The sequence below is a fragment of the Eleginops maclovinus genome, chromosome 14 (genome assembly GCF_036324505.1).
Source record: "Eleginops maclovinus isolate JMC-PN-2008 ecotype Puerto Natales chromosome 14, JC_Emac_rtc_rv5, whole genome shotgun sequence".
Taxonomy (NCBI): Eukaryota; Metazoa; Chordata; class Actinopteri; order Perciformes; family Eleginopidae; genus Eleginops; species Eleginops maclovinus.
Genome location: NC_086362.1, coordinates 13,300,756 through 13,320,187, shown reverse-complemented (window position 1 = coordinate 13,320,187; position 19,432 = coordinate 13,300,756). Strand labels below are relative to the sequence as shown.

General features: G+C 40.7%; 2 protein-coding genes across 5 annotated transcripts in view; both read left to right on the top strand.

Annotated features, from left to right (window-relative positions):
* The window catches only part of ehbp1l1a (EH domain binding protein 1-like 1a), a 44,916-nt gene extending 27,125 nt beyond the window's left edge, over nucleotides 1-17,791 (top strand). For all 3 annotated transcript variants that reach the window (XM_063900408.1, XM_063900407.1, XM_063900406.1), the window contains 12 exons: nucleotides 8,909-11,206; nucleotides 11,425-11,515; nucleotides 11,930-12,096; nucleotides 12,186-12,234; nucleotides 12,322-12,828; nucleotides 12,923-12,974; nucleotides 13,301-13,344; nucleotides 13,454-13,565; nucleotides 13,966-14,065; nucleotides 14,188-14,261; nucleotides 15,877-15,991; nucleotides 16,102-17,791. In XM_063900408.1, the coding sequence (XP_063756478.1) occupies nucleotides 8,909-11,206; nucleotides 11,425-11,515; nucleotides 11,930-12,096; nucleotides 12,186-12,234; nucleotides 12,322-12,828; nucleotides 12,923-12,974; nucleotides 13,301-13,344; nucleotides 13,454-13,565; nucleotides 13,966-14,065; nucleotides 14,188-14,261; nucleotides 15,877-15,991; nucleotides 16,102-16,195 (3,703 nt within the window). In that variant the 3' untranslated portion in view covers nucleotides 16,196-17,791. The remainder of the gene's footprint in view (nucleotides 1-8,908; nucleotides 11,207-11,424; nucleotides 11,516-11,929; nucleotides 12,097-12,185; nucleotides 12,235-12,321; nucleotides 12,829-12,922; nucleotides 12,975-13,300; nucleotides 13,345-13,453; nucleotides 13,566-13,965; nucleotides 14,066-14,187; nucleotides 14,262-15,876; nucleotides 15,992-16,101) is intronic.
* LOC134875769 (uncharacterized) lies at nucleotides 4,139-8,932 on the top strand. 2 transcript variants are annotated; one of them, XM_063900410.1, is made up of 5 exons: nucleotides 4,139-7,057; nucleotides 7,147-7,201; nucleotides 7,433-7,639; nucleotides 7,905-8,281; nucleotides 8,373-8,916. In XM_063900410.1, exons 1-5 carry the CDS (start codon nucleotides 4,171-4,173, stop codon nucleotides 8,378-8,380), a joined length of 3,534 nt encoding a protein of 1,177 aa, XP_063756480.1. In that variant the 5' UTR covers nucleotides 4,139-4,170; the 3' UTR covers nucleotides 8,381-8,916. The 2 variants fall into 2 exon arrangements, with proteins under 2 accessions (XP_063756480.1, XP_063756479.1); XM_063900409.1 differs by having other exon boundaries at nucleotides 7,905-8,932.
* Nucleotides 17,792-19,432: the final 1,641 nt, after the last annotated feature.

Here is a 19,432-nt window from a genome sequence, read left to right as displayed (position 1 = left end):
ATTGAGAGGTTATACTGTTCTGGTTCACGGAAAGTCACATGAGGATAAAGAACATTTTAAACGTATGGTAAATATGTCACCATCTTGTCCCTGGAACGAAACCATCCCTGGTTTCCCCTCTGTGCCAAGAAAGGAACCCAGTGTATCTGCTGTTCTATTTGCACCTAGTATGGCAGATTGTTTGTCTACTTGCCCAAGAAAAACCAGAGTCATTGGTTTACCCTCTAAAGAGCCTTTAAGTGATCAAGGGAAGACTTTGGATGTACCCAAACTCATTTTGATTGAGAAGCCCTTGAGTAAAGGTGAAGTCTTTATTACAGGCAGTTCCCTATGGGCTGCTCAGGACAAAAGAGAAAAGTTCAGTTCAGTGGCAATGTTACCCTCATGCCCTTCGAGAACTTGCCTTGTAGGTATGCCCACAGCACCCAAGAAGTTGTTTCCAAATATTGTCAACCTTGCACCTATATGCCCTAAACAGACACAAACTGTTGGTATGCCATCTCGAGATCAAAAAAACAATTGTGAGAACAAAGATTGGCATGCAATGAAACAAATCGTTTACAACAGACCAGAGAAGATAACCTCAACTTACATAGTGCCGTGGATAACGAAAGGAATTCCTAAAGATATGGTAGCTATGTTGAGAAGCTGCCCACAAAAAGCCAATGTCTTTGGCTTACCCTCTGCTCCACGACAAGAACCTAGTATGGTTAATGTAATGCCTTCATGTCCCATACAAAGTGGAGTCCCTGGTTGGCCTTCAAAAACTGGACAAAAATGTGGTTTGTACACTTGCGATGAATGGTTTGTTTCTAAAGGTTTACAGTGGGAGAATCCATTTATCAAAAAGGAAGCGCACATTCTGAATTCAGTTTTGTGTTTTGATAAGAGCACTACTCAAAGTATGAGTGCAATATTACCCTCTTGCCCTGAGCATGCTAGGATCCGTGGGTTCCCCTCTGCTCTGACATTAGCAGATGGTAGAACTATGGTGGATTTATTGCCTAGTTGTACAAAGGAATCTAGAATTCCTGGAATGCCAATCAGCGACGCCGGCAAAACATTAGGGTGGCTTATGGAAAGTAAGCCACTGCTACTCCCTAAGAAGAGGTCTGCAGCAATGTTAAATTTACAGACTGTTAATATGTTCTACTCTGATAGAGACACAATCATAAATATGGTAACAATATTGCCCTCTTGCCCACAGACAGCCTCTTTACCAGGATTTCCATCAGTACCATGTCAGGTGTTGGCAGATATACCAAATATGATAAATCTGCTACCCACATATCCAAGACATTCAAGAGTATGTGGAATACCCTCTCGATTGCCCAGTGAGGTAGAATGGAGTGTAGACAAAAGCCCAATTTGGGAAAAGCAATTAAAGAAGCCAGGAAGACTGTCGGTAATACATGACCATAAAATGCATTTCAAAGAGAAGGCGTTGTTAAGAATTATGGTATCAATGTTGCCACCCTGTCCGAAATATTCATGTATTCCTGGGATTCCCTCAAAGGCTTTAAAGAGACCAGGGAAAGTTGTGAGGAAACAGGCTCTCAGTATGTTAAAGTCCTTAGCCACTTTTCCAAAACACAGTAACATTCCAGGTCTGCCTGCAAGGAATATTGAAAAGGACTCTGATGGCTGGTACATGGATAAGGATGTGGTTTTGGAAAACACATTCAATAGACGGCATGGAATTGTCCACCAAGATTCACCTGTCACAGAAATGTCATATAAGGACAAAGTAATAATGCTGAGTATGCTTCCATCATGTCCACGACAAGCCCTGAACCCTGGGTTTCCATCCGCTCAACGACCCAAAACTGTTGATGCCATTGTGGGAAAACCTCCAGACATGTTACAGTTGCTGTCATGTTGCCCACAGCAGTCACGTATCATTGGTTTCCCCTCAAGAGTTTCAATTATTTCTGATTCTAAAGTAGTGGGATGGCCCGTGGTGACAATTAAGACGGCAGGTGATTTTTACACCACGGATATTTCTAATAAAGATTTAATAATGGCAAGTGTTCCTCTTAAACGTCCTCTTCCAAAAATGTCTCTCAGTTCTGGCTTCACAGCAGTTCCATCACCTGGCGTAGACCGGCTTCCAAATATGGTAAATATTGTGCCATCTTGCCCAAAGAAAGCATCTGTTCTTGGGGTACCATCAACACATGTGCATCATTCAGAACAGGGTTGGCCAGGAACTAAGATAAGTTTGAAGGAGAGGACAACCGTCACGACCTGTCAGCTTTCACTGAAGCAACAGCAAAGAATGGAGATAGAGTCATCAACCTGTCCCATCAAGGCCATTGTTGAGGATTTACCAGCATCAAATTCAGAAATTCAAGTGTACCAGCAATCCTCCATAGTTAATGGGAGTAATATATTATGGGATGATGCCAGTCCAACTAGATTAGATCTTGAGACAAAGAAAATAAAATCTGATGTTTGCTCAGTTTTGGAGGGACATAAAGATGAACGGGGCTTTTGGATACCGATTAAGGAAGAAGAAGAAATAGCTGTTCTAGAAAAAGGGTGAGTGAGTTGGAGATTTGAAGTTGGAGTTCTCTCTGTAATGTCAGCGGGTTTTTTGAAACATTTGCCTTTTTCGAATCTCTTTTCAGAAATCTGCATTGCAGAATGTGGCACTCGTTTCCTGACATGCCACTAATCTTGAGTGTTAGGAAGAGGTGGGTTGCCTTGGCTTGCACTGTGATGCCATGATGTGATGCATTAGCACAGTAATGCATTGGCTTTGTCTCAACACAATCTGACTGCGATATTTGCATTTGTTGAGTGTCATACTTTGTAGTAATTTTGTGGTTCATAGGATTTTCCTCTTGTTTCTTGTCATTGTTTAAGCCCGAGAGGTCAAAAGCATAATCAAGAATAAACATTATTAATGTATGAGAAGGGCAAAGTAGCAGAAACTGCTGTAGTGAGCATGAAGGGTCATAGTATCATGCCCTTAGAAGAGTAAAATACTCTACATAAAACTTTGTTGGAGTCATTGAACGTCATTTCTACACCTTATGACACTGTCGATCAAGGGTGTGTTGGATGAGGTAGGCTTTGTTGCAGTTCACAGTTGCGTCGTAGCACTATTGCTAGTTAGCTAAATGTTTTGCCAACAACTACAAGTGAACTATAATAGCAGTAAAACACAAGTGCCAATCAGTTTGTAAATCCAGTAAATCGAAATATAAGTCAGCAAAATCACGACTTATTATTAAAACATTTGATAGTTCTTTATTATTTGAGCAGTTTTACATGTTAGAACGATGTTCTACATAACTTGGGAGGTAAAAACTAAGTTATCCCAGAGATGTATAGCAAGATCCAAAATCCTAATTTAATAAAAAAACAAAAATTATTTCCACGGAAAGACAGTTCAATATTGACTTTCAGAAACTTTTTAATATACTTTACTTGTTGATCAAGTCCAAGTTTGAGAGGGGTGTACTGTAAAGAGTACTATTGTTGAAGGAAGTTGTACTAATGCTGGCTTTACTGCAGTGGCTGTTAAATGTAGTAGTTGATTCAACACAAACAAATGCTGTGGCATGATGTTTTGTTTGCAGTGCAGCTTTATTAGCTCTAGTGAACGGTTGTTTTAATACTGGCTGTTTGGAGTGATTATCATTTGTTGAAATTGCATGCTTGATGCTTGAGTTGATTATTTGTCTTAAGCATGATGATGAGAAGTAATATACAGTTTTATTTCCATCATTGCTATCATGTGTAACATAGATGTATCTTTCTAAATAGTTCATTGAGGTACACTGTACCAGGCTTGCATTGTGTTGTGATAAATTAATGTAGAATTACAATATAGCTTAAAGAAAGGCTCTTGTACATTATCATTATTATTTGGCATCTTCCAACAACGCACTTTGACCCTTATTTTACCTTCTCTTCAGACATGAAAACTTGGGTTCTCTACAGCCATCATGCCCAATTGTTGCTGGAGCAGAAGAACCACCATCCCAAACAGAAACAAATAATGATGAACAGCAGTCACAAAAACATCCAACACACAGGACTATACTGTGGGAAGAGCTACCAAAGTCCACTACAGTAAAATGCTCTACAAACAAGATCATATTATGGGAGGAGCTACCAAAGGTGACTTCAGATGTTACTAGAAAAGCCTCAGAGACAGAAATGAAAATGGTAAAAGAAAAGGTCAGTGTCTCTTCACTGATGTTAGACACTGGTAATGAAATGAAGACACTTAATCAAAGATCAATCATAGATCAAATCCAGCTGAACAGAGAGTCTACTTTGGAGACTCCATCAAAAGATAAGGCAATGGAAGAACAATTGTTTTCTTGCCCAACGATACAATTTGTGCCATCTCACGTGAAGACTGAAACTGAATACCACCAGTCCGCTTTATTCGAAATCTGTCCCAGTGTGACAAAGATTGCTGGCATGCCGTCTAAATTGCCTGTAAAAGAGAAACACTGGCTCATCAATCCAAAGCCAATCTGGGAGAAACAATCAAAAACGAATGTAATATTCAGGCCAAATGCATCAAAGGATGATACAAAGAACACAAAGGGAATGATGTTAATGCTACCCTCTTGTCCCAGAGAGGCCAAGAATCCTGGGTTTCCATCTGCACCACAAAACAGTTTAGTTTTCCATGGACCAAATATGGAGGATACTTACCCTGAAGATTCTTGCATACCAGTCATCCCTTCAATTCCACAACCTACTATAGCACATCATCGATCAGATATGATGAGTCTTTTAAGTTCTTGCCCCAAAACGTCTTGTATTGAAGGAGTTCCATCATTAAAGGAACATTTGAGCAAAACCTGGGCTACAGATCACAAACCTTTAGTGGAACGATATTCAAAAATGAATACAGCCATGATTGAAGAGAGACCTTACAATGAAGACTTGAGGGCCATGTCGGCTTTAGCCCCAACTTGTCCAAAAGCAGCTAGTATCCCTGGTTTTCCTTCTGCTCGGGGACCTACAGTAAGCTATAAAGGATTTAGCAGGGTCAATCTCCTTCCATCTTGCCCGGCTACCTCAAGTATGGCTGGTTTTCCTTCAATACAGAACGCTGACAGTAAAGATTGGAACACTGTTTATCTGCCATTATGGGAGAAGCAAATGAAACAGGATTCTGTGTTACTACTGGATGATAAAAGGGACAAAGACATGAAAGGAGTTGTGTGTCTTGTACAAAGTTGCCCAAGAGAATCACTCATCCCTGGCTTTCCCTCTGTCCCTAAACCAAGGATGATTGATGTTGTTGACATGACAAATATGGTCAGCCTTTTGAGCTCATGCTCACAAGTGTCACAAATAACCGAATTTCCATCATCTCATACTTCAAAAGATTGGATAGTGAGCAGGAAACCAGTATTTGAACCAGGTTTAAAAGAAAAGCAGGTGTTATTGATTGACAAATGTGATGTTCAAAAGAAATCAATGAAAGAAATGGTTTCTCTTGTACCATCCTGTCCAAGAGAGGCACAGGTGCCAGGATTTCCTTCTAATCCAAATTACGGAACTGTGTATAATGAACCAAATATCATTAGCCTTTTTACATTGTGCTCACAAGCCTCCAAGATTCCTGGATTTTCTTCAGTTAATGTGGATATGAGTGTTGGATGGGTAGCAGAAAAGGGGTCATTGCTGAAGAGGTTACCAAAGAAGAGGGTCATATTTGACACTCCAAATGAGAGCAGAAAGATAATGAAGAATATGGTTTTGTGTGTACCATCCTGTCCTAAAGTGTCAAGTATCCCTGGTTTCCCATCTATTCCTAATCCAAAAATGGTGTATTATGGACTAAATGAAGTCAACCTCCTTCCCTTGTGCCCCCAAGTGTCTAGCATACCTGGATTTCCATCAGTTGAAGATCACAAGGAAGAAGGATGGGGTGCCGAACTGGGTTCATTGATGCAAAGAGCACAAAAGAACATTCAAAGGATTAACATCTCACCAATTCATGTTGACAAACCCAACAACATGTATGCTATGGTTCCTTCTTGCCCAGTAACATCAAAGATTCCAGGCTTCCCATCTTTCTCTCAATACAATATGCTGAGTCTTGTACCTATTTGCAACAGAGTATCTAATCTCCCTGGATTTGCATCCTTTGTAGGGGCCTCAAAATTACAATGGCCTCCTAATCCACATGCATTGTGTGATAAACCACCAAAGAACCCTGTTTTTGTGATGCACAGTCCGAATCAAGATGGAGTAACTGCAAAGACAATGTTTGCCTTAGCACCATCTTGCCCAGAAGCATCCAGAATCCCTGGCTTCCCCTCTGCACCTCAAACCAAATCCAAGATGGAACCCAATATGATAAGTTGTGTACTTAGCTGCTCTAGTGCTTCAAGTCTCAAAGGGTTTGCATCCATAACTACACAGCCAAACACAGGGTGGCTAACTGAAACAAAACCAATATTGATAAAGCTTTGGGAGAAGAGGGCACCGATGATGATGATGTCACTTGCTGGACAGGACGAGCTAAATTCCTACAACATGAAAGCCATGGTGACATTAGTGACCTCCTGCCCTAAAGAGGCCAGAGCGTGTGGTTTTCCTTCTGCTCAAGTTGCAAACATACCACCAAACATGGTCAGTTTATACACATCTGCACCATGTGTTTCATGTATCCCAGGCTTTCCATCAGCAAGGACGCTTAGTTACTTGCAATTTACAAATATACAAACTAAGACAACACACAGCAAGCCATTGTTTGAGAAGCTGCAGAAAGAGAAGCAGTTAGTCATTGCAAAAAGTCAATCCAAAGAAAACAATCAGCCAGATGAATCGAAGAACATGGTAGCAATTGTCCCATCATGTCCACATTTAACCAGAATCCCTGGGCTCCCCAGCATTTCCCAACTGAATCCAACAGAGAAGGAAACAATGACTATGCCAGTCCCTTGTTGTACAGAAATGGTTACATCACATGAATTGCCTAATGGACAGTCAACTCAATCGCATCTCAAGGACCCAAGAACTGCTGGTGTTCCCTCTACATCTTTTAACCTCCCCAGCACAGAACTTGCAGATGGTGAGACATTCAGTGTGCATTTTGAGGTCACATTCTTCGTTTTGTCCTATCTTGTTGAGTGTATTTGAATATGTTTGCTTTCATGACAGAGGAGAAATTCAAAGGCAGTGCAAAGCAAAGCATAGACCTGTGTGTAGAGAATGGGTAAGTAGAAGGGCCCAGTGCTCTTGCATTGTTTGCTGTGAAAGAGGTCAGTTTTAGTGCTTGCCTCACATGGACTGTTTGGACCAATAAACCATTACTCTACTGACTCAAAACAGTGCATGATACATTCCTGTATCTCTGTGAAGTCTGTATTTCATCACATCTTTTATCGTTCTGCTTTCATGACTTCTCTGGATCACTCTTTAATATCCGATGTATCTGGGTCCTCAGCAAATCACACATAGAAAGGATTGTTGCAGAGAAATCCCAGACAAGGAAAAGAACATTGGACCCATCAGTCCCAGCAGGAGTCTTGGATTGGGAAGTATTGGAGGCGGAGGAAACAGTTACAAAAAAACAGACACAATCCTCTTTGTCAGCAAAAAAAGAAGAGTCTTCAGGAATAGTAAATGTTATTGCGGGTGTTTTCCACAAAGGGTAAGTTAAGGACTGCTCTGAAATTAACAGTGTGCAGCATGCATCATAGTGTGCATAAATCATTGGTAACCCAACATTTCACGGCCCAATAAACATACATTAAGCTCATTGTATTTTTAAGAGCAGAGTCCAAAGTTTTGGTTAATATTAATTTGGACTACATTTGCATGGGTATTCATTCTACTTATCCGATACTTACTGGTTTATATAATTAGCAACATGGTTCCAGGTTTTACTCACTTACTCCAATATCCATGTCTCCCAGTTATGAAACAGTAGCATCCATTTTGGGGCCATCTAGCTCCGCTCTAGCTGAAGTGGAGCACCAACCGAAGGCGGTCTTTTCTATGGATCTGAGAGACAAGACAGTGACCCCTTCAGATGAGTTTTCAACGCATTCTGTGGACAACACTACTGCCCTTCAAAAGATAGAGAACCAGTTTGAAGACGTTCCCCCACAACATAACACTGAATATCTCACAATTGCTGAGCCTTACATGTTGGACTTGGCACTTGGTGATCAATCAGCGTCGCCATCACCTCCTACCAGTGAAAGTGATGAGGGGATTTCAGTTTGTGTAAACATGAAGAAATGGCCACCACTGACTGAAGCAGATATCTCTAACATATCAAAGGAAGATGGTGAGCAAGTACAAGAGGCCTGTCTTGATCATACAAAGGAGAGATCACTCACAGGGCAGGACTCTGATGAAACACCTGTATCCTATGAAAGTTTGTTAGAAAGGCACCAGTCTGAGACAGAACAAGATGAGGTTAGGACAGTGTCAACTTCTCCACAGCTGGATAAAGGGTGAGTGCTGGGGTTCAATGACCCATTTAAGTGTTTGGTTGCACGGTGTGGTAGTGTACATGTACTGCATTTTTGGTGATAACATTGTCTCTTGTTCTGCTTATGAGCACTTACTCCTTTGGAAATTGGACATTTTTATGGTCAGCTATTTGGGATGGCAGTAAAGATTGGCAATGTGATGTGGAAAGGTAATTTTTCCTTTTTTGTTGCGTTGTTCGTAGGTGTTGTCTTTATGTCCTTTATGTACCGCTTGGTTCTTTCAATAGCAGTGTGCATATACACAAGTAAAGCTGAATATTTACAATGACAGACAGTGTTTTGCTTTGCAATGCCTAATAAGATTAGGATGCTGTCTTTCTGGTTTGGTTTGGATTAACTGGTTGCAAATGAGGTGCACGGTACAACTATGACAATATAAAAACAGCAATTTCTGAAGCTTTTCCTTTCTTTTCTTTAAGACCTCAACAAACAAATACGGAAGGAGTTTCTGCCATTTCCCAGCAGCCTACATTAAATGAGTCATTGACAGATGCAAATGTTAACAAGGAGATGCTCATGGACAAACCTGCAGGTGCTCAGAACATAAGTCCAATTGGACCAAAAGCTGACTTTGCTGTCCCCCAGCGAGGCAGAAAACCAAAGAGAAAAGTTCCAGACCCTCAAAAGAAAATGATTGATCAAAAAGAAGAAACAAAACCAATACGACCACTCAGACGGAAGGAAAGTTTGACACCAGACCGCAAACATAAATCTGATAGTTTGTCAGTCAAGCCCCTCCCTGCGGTTGTTCCAGTCCAGTCTGAAAGGAAAGATGCTACTGATGAGATACAACCTCTAACTGATCCATTTTGCAACCTAAACACACAAGACACTAGCACTGCTCTTGGTGTAGCTCTAAATGGTCATGCTCAAGATGCACCAAACCCAGGTGACAATAAGCAGAAAGAAGAAACGAAATCAGTGCAATCTATTGACGTTGTTGCACCTCCTCGTGTGAAAAGGAGAGATAGCAGTTTGCCACCTGTAAAGCCTCCGAGGAGAAAAGGAAGTGTAACTAGAGACACATCTGTTCGAAGAACTAATGACCAACAACATTTGAAAGTCCAAGTCAGTTGTTCTTTGAAAACTACGGATCCAGTTTCTTCTCTACCTTGTGAGAGTATCTCTGGTGCTCCATGTGCTGTTGAAGCTTTTGTTGGGAGTGCCTCTCTACAGACAGGCACAGAAATGATCTGCTCAAAGGACACAAAGCAAACCTCTTCTGTCCCGGGATCACCCGAGAAAGACAGCAATACAACTGTCCAGGCCTCTTCTCCAAAGAAAATTGAGAGCATCACACCAAAGCAAGAGCCAGAGAAATGTTGTGCTAAGCAAACTGCTTCCCTCTCCATTATCAAGAAGATACGTCTTCCGAAACGCAGCAAGAAAATGACCTCAAGCAAATCTGGCAAAATTGAAACTGACAAGGAGTCTGTAAAACCCGTCCAGATCGACAAAACAATGGAAGAAATGAAGCAGTCAAATATTGCTGATGACACATCTGTTGATACAAGCATTACCGCATCTTGTCACAAACCCCAGGATGCATCAAATATAGCAGAAACAGAAATGGGCAGACAAACAAGCCTTCATATCCCAAAGCCTCCTGAGAGGAAACGTCTCAGTGGCTCATTCACAGACGACTTTACAGCTATGGCAAGCATGTATAAAGTTTCTCATGGAGAAGTTAAGGAAAGGAAAGGGCGTCCTTCATCCTTAACAACTAAAGAATGGTCAATGGTGCAAAACAGCAAAGGTGTCCCCTCTCCTCTGGGTGATCAATCTTCTACATCTACGGTAGAGGATGCTCCTGTAAAGTTGAGGAGAAGCAGGTTGACCGTAGAGGATGGTCATAGTTCTGAGAAGACATCAGGAGCTTCAATCTTGCCTGTACCGAAACCAAGAGTAAAGAAACGTCTCAGTGGTTCGTTTCCAGATGACACTACGATCTCTGGTTCACCACTTTCCTGCCAGGAAGACAAAGTGACCGACAACACTTGTCTTGGGTCAGTCCAACAGAATGAACAGTCAAGCTTGCCTGTGCCATTGCCACGGGCCAAGAAACGTCTAAGTGGGACTTATTCAGATAGCCCACCACCTTTAGACACTGCATTCCCCATGGAAATGGAATTATCTCAGAGAAACCTAGAGGACACATCTGCAACTAGCAAAGATATGAAGGAAGGCTCAACATCATTGGATTCAGGTGTGATTACAGAAGTCCCTGTTGAAGGAGAAGATGTTGCTGCTGCATCAGAAACTAAAGAAGGCTCAACATCGTTGGATTCAAGTCTGATCTCTGAATCCACAGCCCAAGCAGGAGATGTTGCTGCTGCATCAGAGTTGGAACAGGGAATGCTAGAAGCAATGGGAGAAGAGGACTTTACTCAGGTAGACTCTGTTGAAGATACTGAGAAGGCATTGGATGAAATCATTAAAGGATGGACCTTTACAGAAAAACCTGTTGTAACAGATGACTCAGAGAATGCTGCAAAGTCGGGATTGGAGCAGGCGGACATTGAAAAAGTCCTGGAAGCAGAGGTTGATATGTCCCTTGCTTTCGCTGTAACATCTTCTCAGGATGACTGGCTGCATGTAGACAATGATAAGGACAGCGGACCTACAGAAATAAACTCAAGGAAGGAAATGAGGGACGAAGAGTTGGACTTTGGCTTTGAGTCTGTAGATGTAGACACTGGTTGTTTACCGGAGGAAAGGTAAGATTAGTCAGTACACATTAATCAGTGGGGGGGGATGTACTCATATCTGACTAACGCTGCACAGTAGCAATTTTCCTTTCCATTCATTTTCTAATGATCTAATATAGTATTTTTATGAGGTTTCAATATCGAAATCGAAGTGTTTTGTCTTTCATCAAATTACTTATCAAATATTTGTGGAAGTCATGTCTTGCTTTGTTTTTGTGTTTTTCCAGGCAGAGAGAGAAGTCAGCTGCTGCCATCCACAAAGGCGTTGAACCAACAACACCTCAGAAAACACCCGCAGATGGGGCTGCCTCTCTGGAAGTATGTTAAAGCTGCACTTATCCATACATACATATATATATATATATTTAAGATTGATCAAAAAACTGTGTATAAAAAGATATCAACTGGAATGAAGAATTATCACCAACTTTGCAATTCCCTTCATCTTAGTGAAGATCATTAGCCCCTTTGTGCTTATTGTCTTGGTTTTATTATCTGCAAACTCTATTGTGTTCAACTTTATTCTTCAGCAAGCAACCGTTTTCTAGAAAGTGTTGATGAACCTACTATCTACCTGCCCAGCACTAAGCAGCAGACAGAAACAGTCAATGACTTGTGTTGCCGTGATAGACGCGTTACCAGTATTACATGGTGTATGGCTACAGATTATTTGGTCTTAAATGTAAATAACATTTCAATAACTCCCAGTAATTGTCATTTTGTGTGTTCTAGGGCTTTTCGCCTAGTCCCAGTTTAGTAACATCCAGTCAGTCTCTATTGGACTGGTGTCAGGAAGTCACACAGGGTCACAAGGGATTGAAGATCACCAACTTCAGCACCTCCTGGAGAAACGGCCTTGCGTTTTGTGCCATCTTACATCACTTCCAACCAGAAAAGATGTAAGAAACTTTTGAAAATACTCGATCTGCAGGTAAAAATGGGATTTTAATCCTCTAACTTCACTATTTATTTTGTCTATTTTGTGTAGTAATTATGAAATGCTGGACCCCTATGACATCAAGAACAACAACAAAAAGGTGATCTGTTAAATACATTTCGAACAGCCTTACAGTAACGTCTTTTCATGTGCTAGGTTCTTAATCTGATCTACTTTTCTCCAACAGGCCTTTGATGGCTTTGCAGAACTTGGCATATCGAGGCTGATGGAGCCTTCCGACATGGTCATGCTAGCAGTGCCTGATCGCCTCATTGTCATGACCTACCTCAACCAGATCCGCACTCATTTCACGGGCCAGCAGCTCAGTGTGCTTCACATAGAAAAGGACAGCAATGAGTCCAGCTATGCAGTAGCAGGAGACAGGGATGTCCAAGAGGACCCAGAGGCAACTGCTCGCTACTGCGCCCAGAGGCTACAGGAGGAGGGTATCAGTCTGGATACCAATGGGACTGCAGCGTCAGAAGAGTCTGAAAGTAATACCACCGGGGAGGTCGTTCCTCCTCCCAGAACCAAACGGGATGCTGGAGCAGGTGGGGCTAAAATACCAGTGGCTCCACCAAGGACACACTTCCTGTCCAAGACTGGTTTCTCTCATGTCAAAGACGCTGATCTGGTCAAGAAGCGTAGATCACAGCGAAGGAGTGGGTCATTAGAAGAAGGAGACATATCAGTGGTATAGTACCTACTCGTTAAGCGCCTTCTATTCTCATCATTACATTTTCTCTTTTACTTATCTGTAATATTTGAGGAACTTTTTGTGTCTGCAGGTTGTTGAGGGGCAAGAAGAGAGCATAATTAGTCGAAGGAAGTCGGACACTGGTAAGTCCTTTTGAAGTGTCATATATCTATCTTGTTATTTATGTTAAATATGCTTCTAGGGGTTTTATTCTTCTAGTTATGCACATTAAAGCATGTAAACATGTCACAGTAGAGGCACTAAATACAAATATGATCCTTTTTGTTCACATTATTTGGACGTGTCAATTTATAACATATTTCCATTGTTTGAATCAAAGTTGTTAAGCATTGATTCATTCTTACAAGTTGTAAGGTTCATTTTATTTATTCAATGCATTTTTAATTCAAATGCGGTATTTGTTTTGCATATCTACTCTTATCTAATACATTTTTTGTTCATCTTACAGAGAGAACAGAGGCTGTGGTTGAAGAGGGGAGACCAGAGGGCCAGGTCAGTACAGTTTGTGTCATTGTAGGGTTGAATATGTAGAACTGACCCTAAGTGCATGTTGGAAATTGTCTTTGTTTATATGTATGTGTGTGTGTGTTAACATATCCAGGACCACAGTCAGTATGTGCTGAGTCAGATGGAAGCCCTGGAAGCGGAACAAAATCATATTGATAACAGAGCGGGTGTGGTAGAGAGGAAACTCAGACAACTTCTAGAAACAGGTAGGATGATCGTGAAAATATCATGGCTGTGTGCACAAGAAATGACAAGCATTAGCAACTCTGGATTATAAAGTCGTACTTTAAGGAAACTAAGAATGCATTGCACTGATGTTTATAGTCAATTTGGTCATTTCAAAGAATAACATGTGATCTTAAGGCACTAATTACTAGACTAGAGGATACTGTGCATGTCACAAAATCTTCAAAATGATTTCCGTTTTAGAAAAGTAAGAGCCAACATTTACATATTTTAACCTCTGTGGTTATAGACACAAAATAAAGTATACATTTTGATGTTAGCAGTTCTGAGATTATGAATGAATCACTACATTCACCTAATTTAGAAAGGAAATAGAAGGGCTATAACTAATGGGGTGTGGTAATGTGATTTCTCCTGCAGGCAGTGACAAAGTGGAGGAGGAGAGGTTGATTCAGGAATGGTTCACGCTTGTCAACAAGAAGAACGCTTTAATCAGGAGGCAGGACCATCTGCAGCTGCTGTAAGATTCCACACACACCGCTGGAAGCATGTGTAGTGTAAACTGTACAATTCACAGTACATGAATCTCACTGCAAGCTTTTCTTCTCACGCATGTTCTGATGCTTGTTTTGTGATTGACAGGCTGGAGGAACAAGACCTGGAAAGAAAGTTTGAGCTGTTAAACAAAGAGCTGAGGGACATGATGGCGATGGAAGGTAAGACTTTAATGCTAAACTTACAGTGCTGTGACAAAACGCCAGAATATAGTCCGTCACACACCCACAACAAACCCTGTGGTCGAAGGCTCATACTGTAGCATTCTGCTCCTCTTGACTTTCTGTCTCCTTCCATGGAATTAAAACACAAGGTCTATATAGTTTCCTGTAATTTATGTGTAGAAAGTGCCTTGAAATATGTTTGACTGCATCTCTGTTGTTATTTTTAAAACCTCCTGCCTTGACAATGCCCACATTAATAACTTCTTCCTCTGACAAAGGTTACAGATGGGCAGCTTTCTGGGGATGGGAGATTGGAGCTCCTTGTGATTTCAAACTGAGCGACAAAAAAGTGACTGTAAATGTGTATATCCGATAGTTGATGTACAATGCAGTCTCATAGAATAGAATAGAATCGGAGGATGAAACCCTCTTTATTTGTCACATACATGCACACAGCAGAGCACACACAGTGAAATTAGTCCTCTGCATTTAACCCATCCTAGTACTAGGAGCAGTGGGCAGCTATCGTGCAGCGCCCGGGGAGCAATGGGGAGGGGGGATTGGAGGTGTCCGGTGCCTTGCTCAAGGGCACCACAGCAGGGCCTAGGAGGTGAACTGGGCCCTTTCCAAGTAGCAGTCCACTTTCCATATTTCAAGTCTGTTCGGGGACTTGAACCGGCGACCCTACGATTCCCAGTCCAAGCCCCTACTGACTGAGCCACTGCTGGACATCCATAGCTCCATTTGGCTGCTAGAAGGCTTATACTTCACAGGGAACCTTTAACATATTTTTAAGACTCTACCATTCTCTACAAAGGTTTTCAGAGGGCCAAAGTTCCATGACTCCATAACAGATTCAACTTTGTTTTTCTCCTTTAAGCTAGATGAAATAACAATTTTGCCAGGATTTGGTTTTAAGCAAATACAAGCTTTAAAAAAATGTCGGCCTATATACTGTATATAAGTCCATGTTGTTGTAATAACCCCGTTGACCACAGGAGGCTGAAGTGCCCCACTACAGTAGATATGAAAAAACACTCATGTTCCTTTAGGTGAGTTTTAGAGCTTCTGTGTGTTTTAGTTATTTTCCCCCGAACTGTGATTATCGTTCATTATTGTTCACTTTTTCTTTGTTTAAATACTGTGAGCCATATTCATGTCTCTGAATATATTTAGCACATATCTGCACAGCCCTCCACTTTGAGTAACACTGCAGTTTGTCATGTATTCTTTGCACTAAGTTTTTAAATTTCTTTTGTATATTTACATTTGGTATAATACTTGTCTTTATTCCTTTTGAATGCTTAGATTAAAATATATATATATATATTTTTATAATCATTATATTTTTGACCTTCTATTACAACTAATTTCCTTGTGTTGTTTATGTTTGCACCATCAAACACCAAAGCAAAGTCCTTGTATGTGTGTGTACACGTACCTGGCAATAAACTCCATTCTGATTCTGATTTTGCAGATATTACCTGCAGAGCTCCAAGTTCTGACGGTGTCTTTAAAGCTAGTCTGTCTCTTCTCTATCATTGTGTTTTTGCAGAGAGTTCTCAACCATTTCGCTGTCTTTTTTCCTCTCTCTGTTGTCTTTGTGGTGCAGAGTGGCATAAGAGCCAGGACCATAAACACCGAGAGCAGCTGCTGCTCCAGGAGCTGGTGTCACTGGTCAACCAGAGGGACGAGCTGGTCCACAATATTGATGCCAAAGAGAGAGGGTGAGACACACGCACCATGCTGTGTGGAGTGTTAATTAAGTCTGTCTGTTGGGTGAAGGAATAACACGGGTGGTACATCAGTTCATGCATACTTCTCTGCTTCTCCTCAGGGCTGTGGAGGAAGACGAGCGCCTGGAGCGAGGCCTGGAGCAGCGGAGGAGGAAGTACGCCAAGCAGCAGAAAGAAAAGTGTGTTATGCAGTGATTCTGTCAACCTCCAGCAAAAAACTACCTTAAAGAAAGCGGGAGACACAACCAGGAATGGTGCGGTCGTGTTGGTCCCCTTCTCCTGCTGTCAGACTGATTGGTGTGGTTTGAAGTGGGCAGTAAGAGGGTATTTAATCACAGCAAGTTGCATCTGATCAATAGGAGGTGGATGTGTTTCCAAAGGAGACTTGGATGGCCCCAAACAACAGAGAAGCCATGAGAAATATCAGCTATGTTGAGGCTGTAATCAACCTTTGTTTTGGTTCCCTTTTTTAATTGTCATTGCAATCAAAGTGGGCAGTATTTTAATTTCCACATTCAACGTCCATTTACCCAACCCAACATTCAGCACCCGTAGAAGAGGCACCACAGCCTCTACAGAGCTGCTTGTGCGTTTGGACCGTGTGCTTTGCTGTTTCTGTGCTGTGTTTTTAGTGTGTGTGTATGAGACTGGAAATGTTTAGGAGATTCAAGAGGTGACTATGGCCGGAGAGAGTTCCCAGTGTTCGCTCATTAACGTTCGGCAGCATTTCTGACATAATAACAGAGATTCAGCAGTTCCTGGTGACTGTTTTTCATGGCAGGGATAAAAAGCCCTTAAAAAATACGATATTGACATTTCTCAATTCAAGGGTTTCCTGAAGGGATGACTGTCCCTTTAATTCAGATCTCAAAACATCATGGTTATACAAAACTGATTGTTGTTCAGGGTAAAAACTCTTAGGTCATAGACAGATTTTGAACAACAACACATGTACAAAAACAAGTATAGGTCACCAGAGTTGCCTTATTGAAGGATGTTTTATATTAGAAAAAAATACGTTTAACCACCCCATTTACGCCAAAATGTTACGTTACAGTAAGTATTTGGAAATAAGAAATGTAGTTCAGTCTGTTTTTGATTTTCACATCCTATTTTAGGATAGGATAAAGTTGCAAATGTAATGCGGATAAGGATCGCAGCCATGGGACAGATCAGATATTTGAAATAACTTATTGGATTAATTTGAAGTTTTACTATTTATTCACAAATATCAACTGTCAAATGTATTGTAACCAAAGCCATCGCTACGTGTAGCATTTAACTAACAGGTGTGTTGAGAATGTTCATACAGCAGCATGTATCCTCTGTAAAGCGATTCATATTCATGACAGTGCCATAGGAATATTTCTATACACTTGTACTTTTAGGATGTTCCTCTTTCCGACTATTCGGAAAAAGTTCTGATACTCCTGCCATTATTTTCCTTTTCAAGAAATTGAAAATACTTTTACATTATGCAAATGTATGTTTTGTAATTGAAAGCTGAAGATGTTTCTCATGATCTTTGTTCGCAATATCAACATTAGCTTAAAGTGTTTTTGCACTTTTCTTCAGTATGAGGATGTTCTGATGTTTCTGGACGTGAGGTTTTGTTTTATGTTTAGAAGTTTGCAGTTCTCATGTTTCCATAATCACTGGTGTAAGCAGCTCCGAGCACCACCTGTGGATTGGTTACAACATGTTGAAAGGATTGCTGTTTTATTTGTGGTATTAATGTTACACTTGCACTATTTGTAAAGTTTGGAAAATACAAATCATTTGAATGCCTTATTTCATCTCATGGATTTTTATTTAATAGAATAGAAAGTATTTTAATGAATCACATTATATGGATTTCATGACTCGAAAGGGTTTGTTCAGTGTTAGGATTACAAGTTCTAATGTTGGTCTTTAAGCTGCACAGCACTGAAAAAATCTGACTGTAATTAAATGTATTATGTCAACAGATTTTACATAACTGTATCAGGTTAGTTGAAAGCAATAGTATTAAGTTTACATAAAAACATATATGGTTCAACTTAAAATGATTGCTTTCAACTAACCTGATACAGTTATGTATAATCTGTTGACATAATACATTTAATTAAAGTCAATGTTTCAGTTTTTTTCAGTGGGTTTTGAAGATATGTAATTCAGAGCATTTCTATGATTGAGGGATTGCCTCCACATGGCTCTCAACATGGCGATGGCTATTCTGCTAGCTAGCAGCTAACAGTGCTAACAGCACGAAACCTTGCAAACTAATTAGTACTGACAGATTCTAAAGTGTTAACCTCAGGGGGAACGGAGATTAAGGGTGCTACATGTGGTGAGAAAGAGAAGTAAACGCAATGGCTGAAATGCAGTTTTAGAACTCGTCAGCTTGTTTGACATTGATTTAGCTTCATATTAGCCAACAAATGAACTGTGTATAAACAAGCATGCTGTCAACATATACATATACTTATCTTCCCTCAGAGGCTAAATCAACATCAAACTTTTATCATTTATCTTTGAAAATGGCATTAGCATTTATTGGGGTTCAGGTTTCTCGCCACCCAAGTCAAATGTTCCTTTTAATTTTAGCTCTCTTTCCATCGACTGTTCCAATCAGCTATTTACCAACTTTTTCTCAGTAAAAACAAAGACCACTTTGCCACCAACGCCATAACTCTACTGAGTTAATTTCAGTCATGTATTACAACAACTCTAAGTCCCTCCTGCAGACAATCCTGCTGAACACAAACACACACACACACACACACACACACACACACACACACACACACACACACACACACACACAGAGGAGCCGCGGAGGGGATTCAGCTCGCGACTGTATATGGGGGACGATAGGTTGGGACGTGTCACGTGGGCGGGACGTTGCCAGGAGTCCAATGTAAAGCCGCCCCACATTTCGGTTATGATGTCATAACTGAAGCAAATCTGGATCAGCTCGTTTGTACCCCCGTTTTTTAGAGATGTGGGAAATGAGGAAAAGAGAGAGAGGGTTGTATTTTCTGACACTTTGTGAGTCCACTGACACACCGGGGACACATATTTATGAATAAAAGACAGCAAAAAGTGCATTTTGCATAATAGGGGACCTTTGAATCCAATCAAAGTTAGTTATAAACACTATTCTAAAGTATAATATAAAAAGAACATTGATGAAAAAAGAGATCTATGTCAGTTAAATGTCTAATCAATTTCAAATGATTTAATGTTACATTCAACTTCACAGTTTTCAGAGTGTCAGTCTTCTCAGTTAGTTCAAGTGTGAATAATACGCTTTAAAAATAGATGACACAAAGCAAAAAAATCTTAAAGGTCAGCATTTCAGAAGACACAAAAAATAGAAATAGGAAGTGAGATAATCTTGCTCAATACTGGACAAAAAAAGGATGTTTTCTAAAGAAACTAAATACAGAT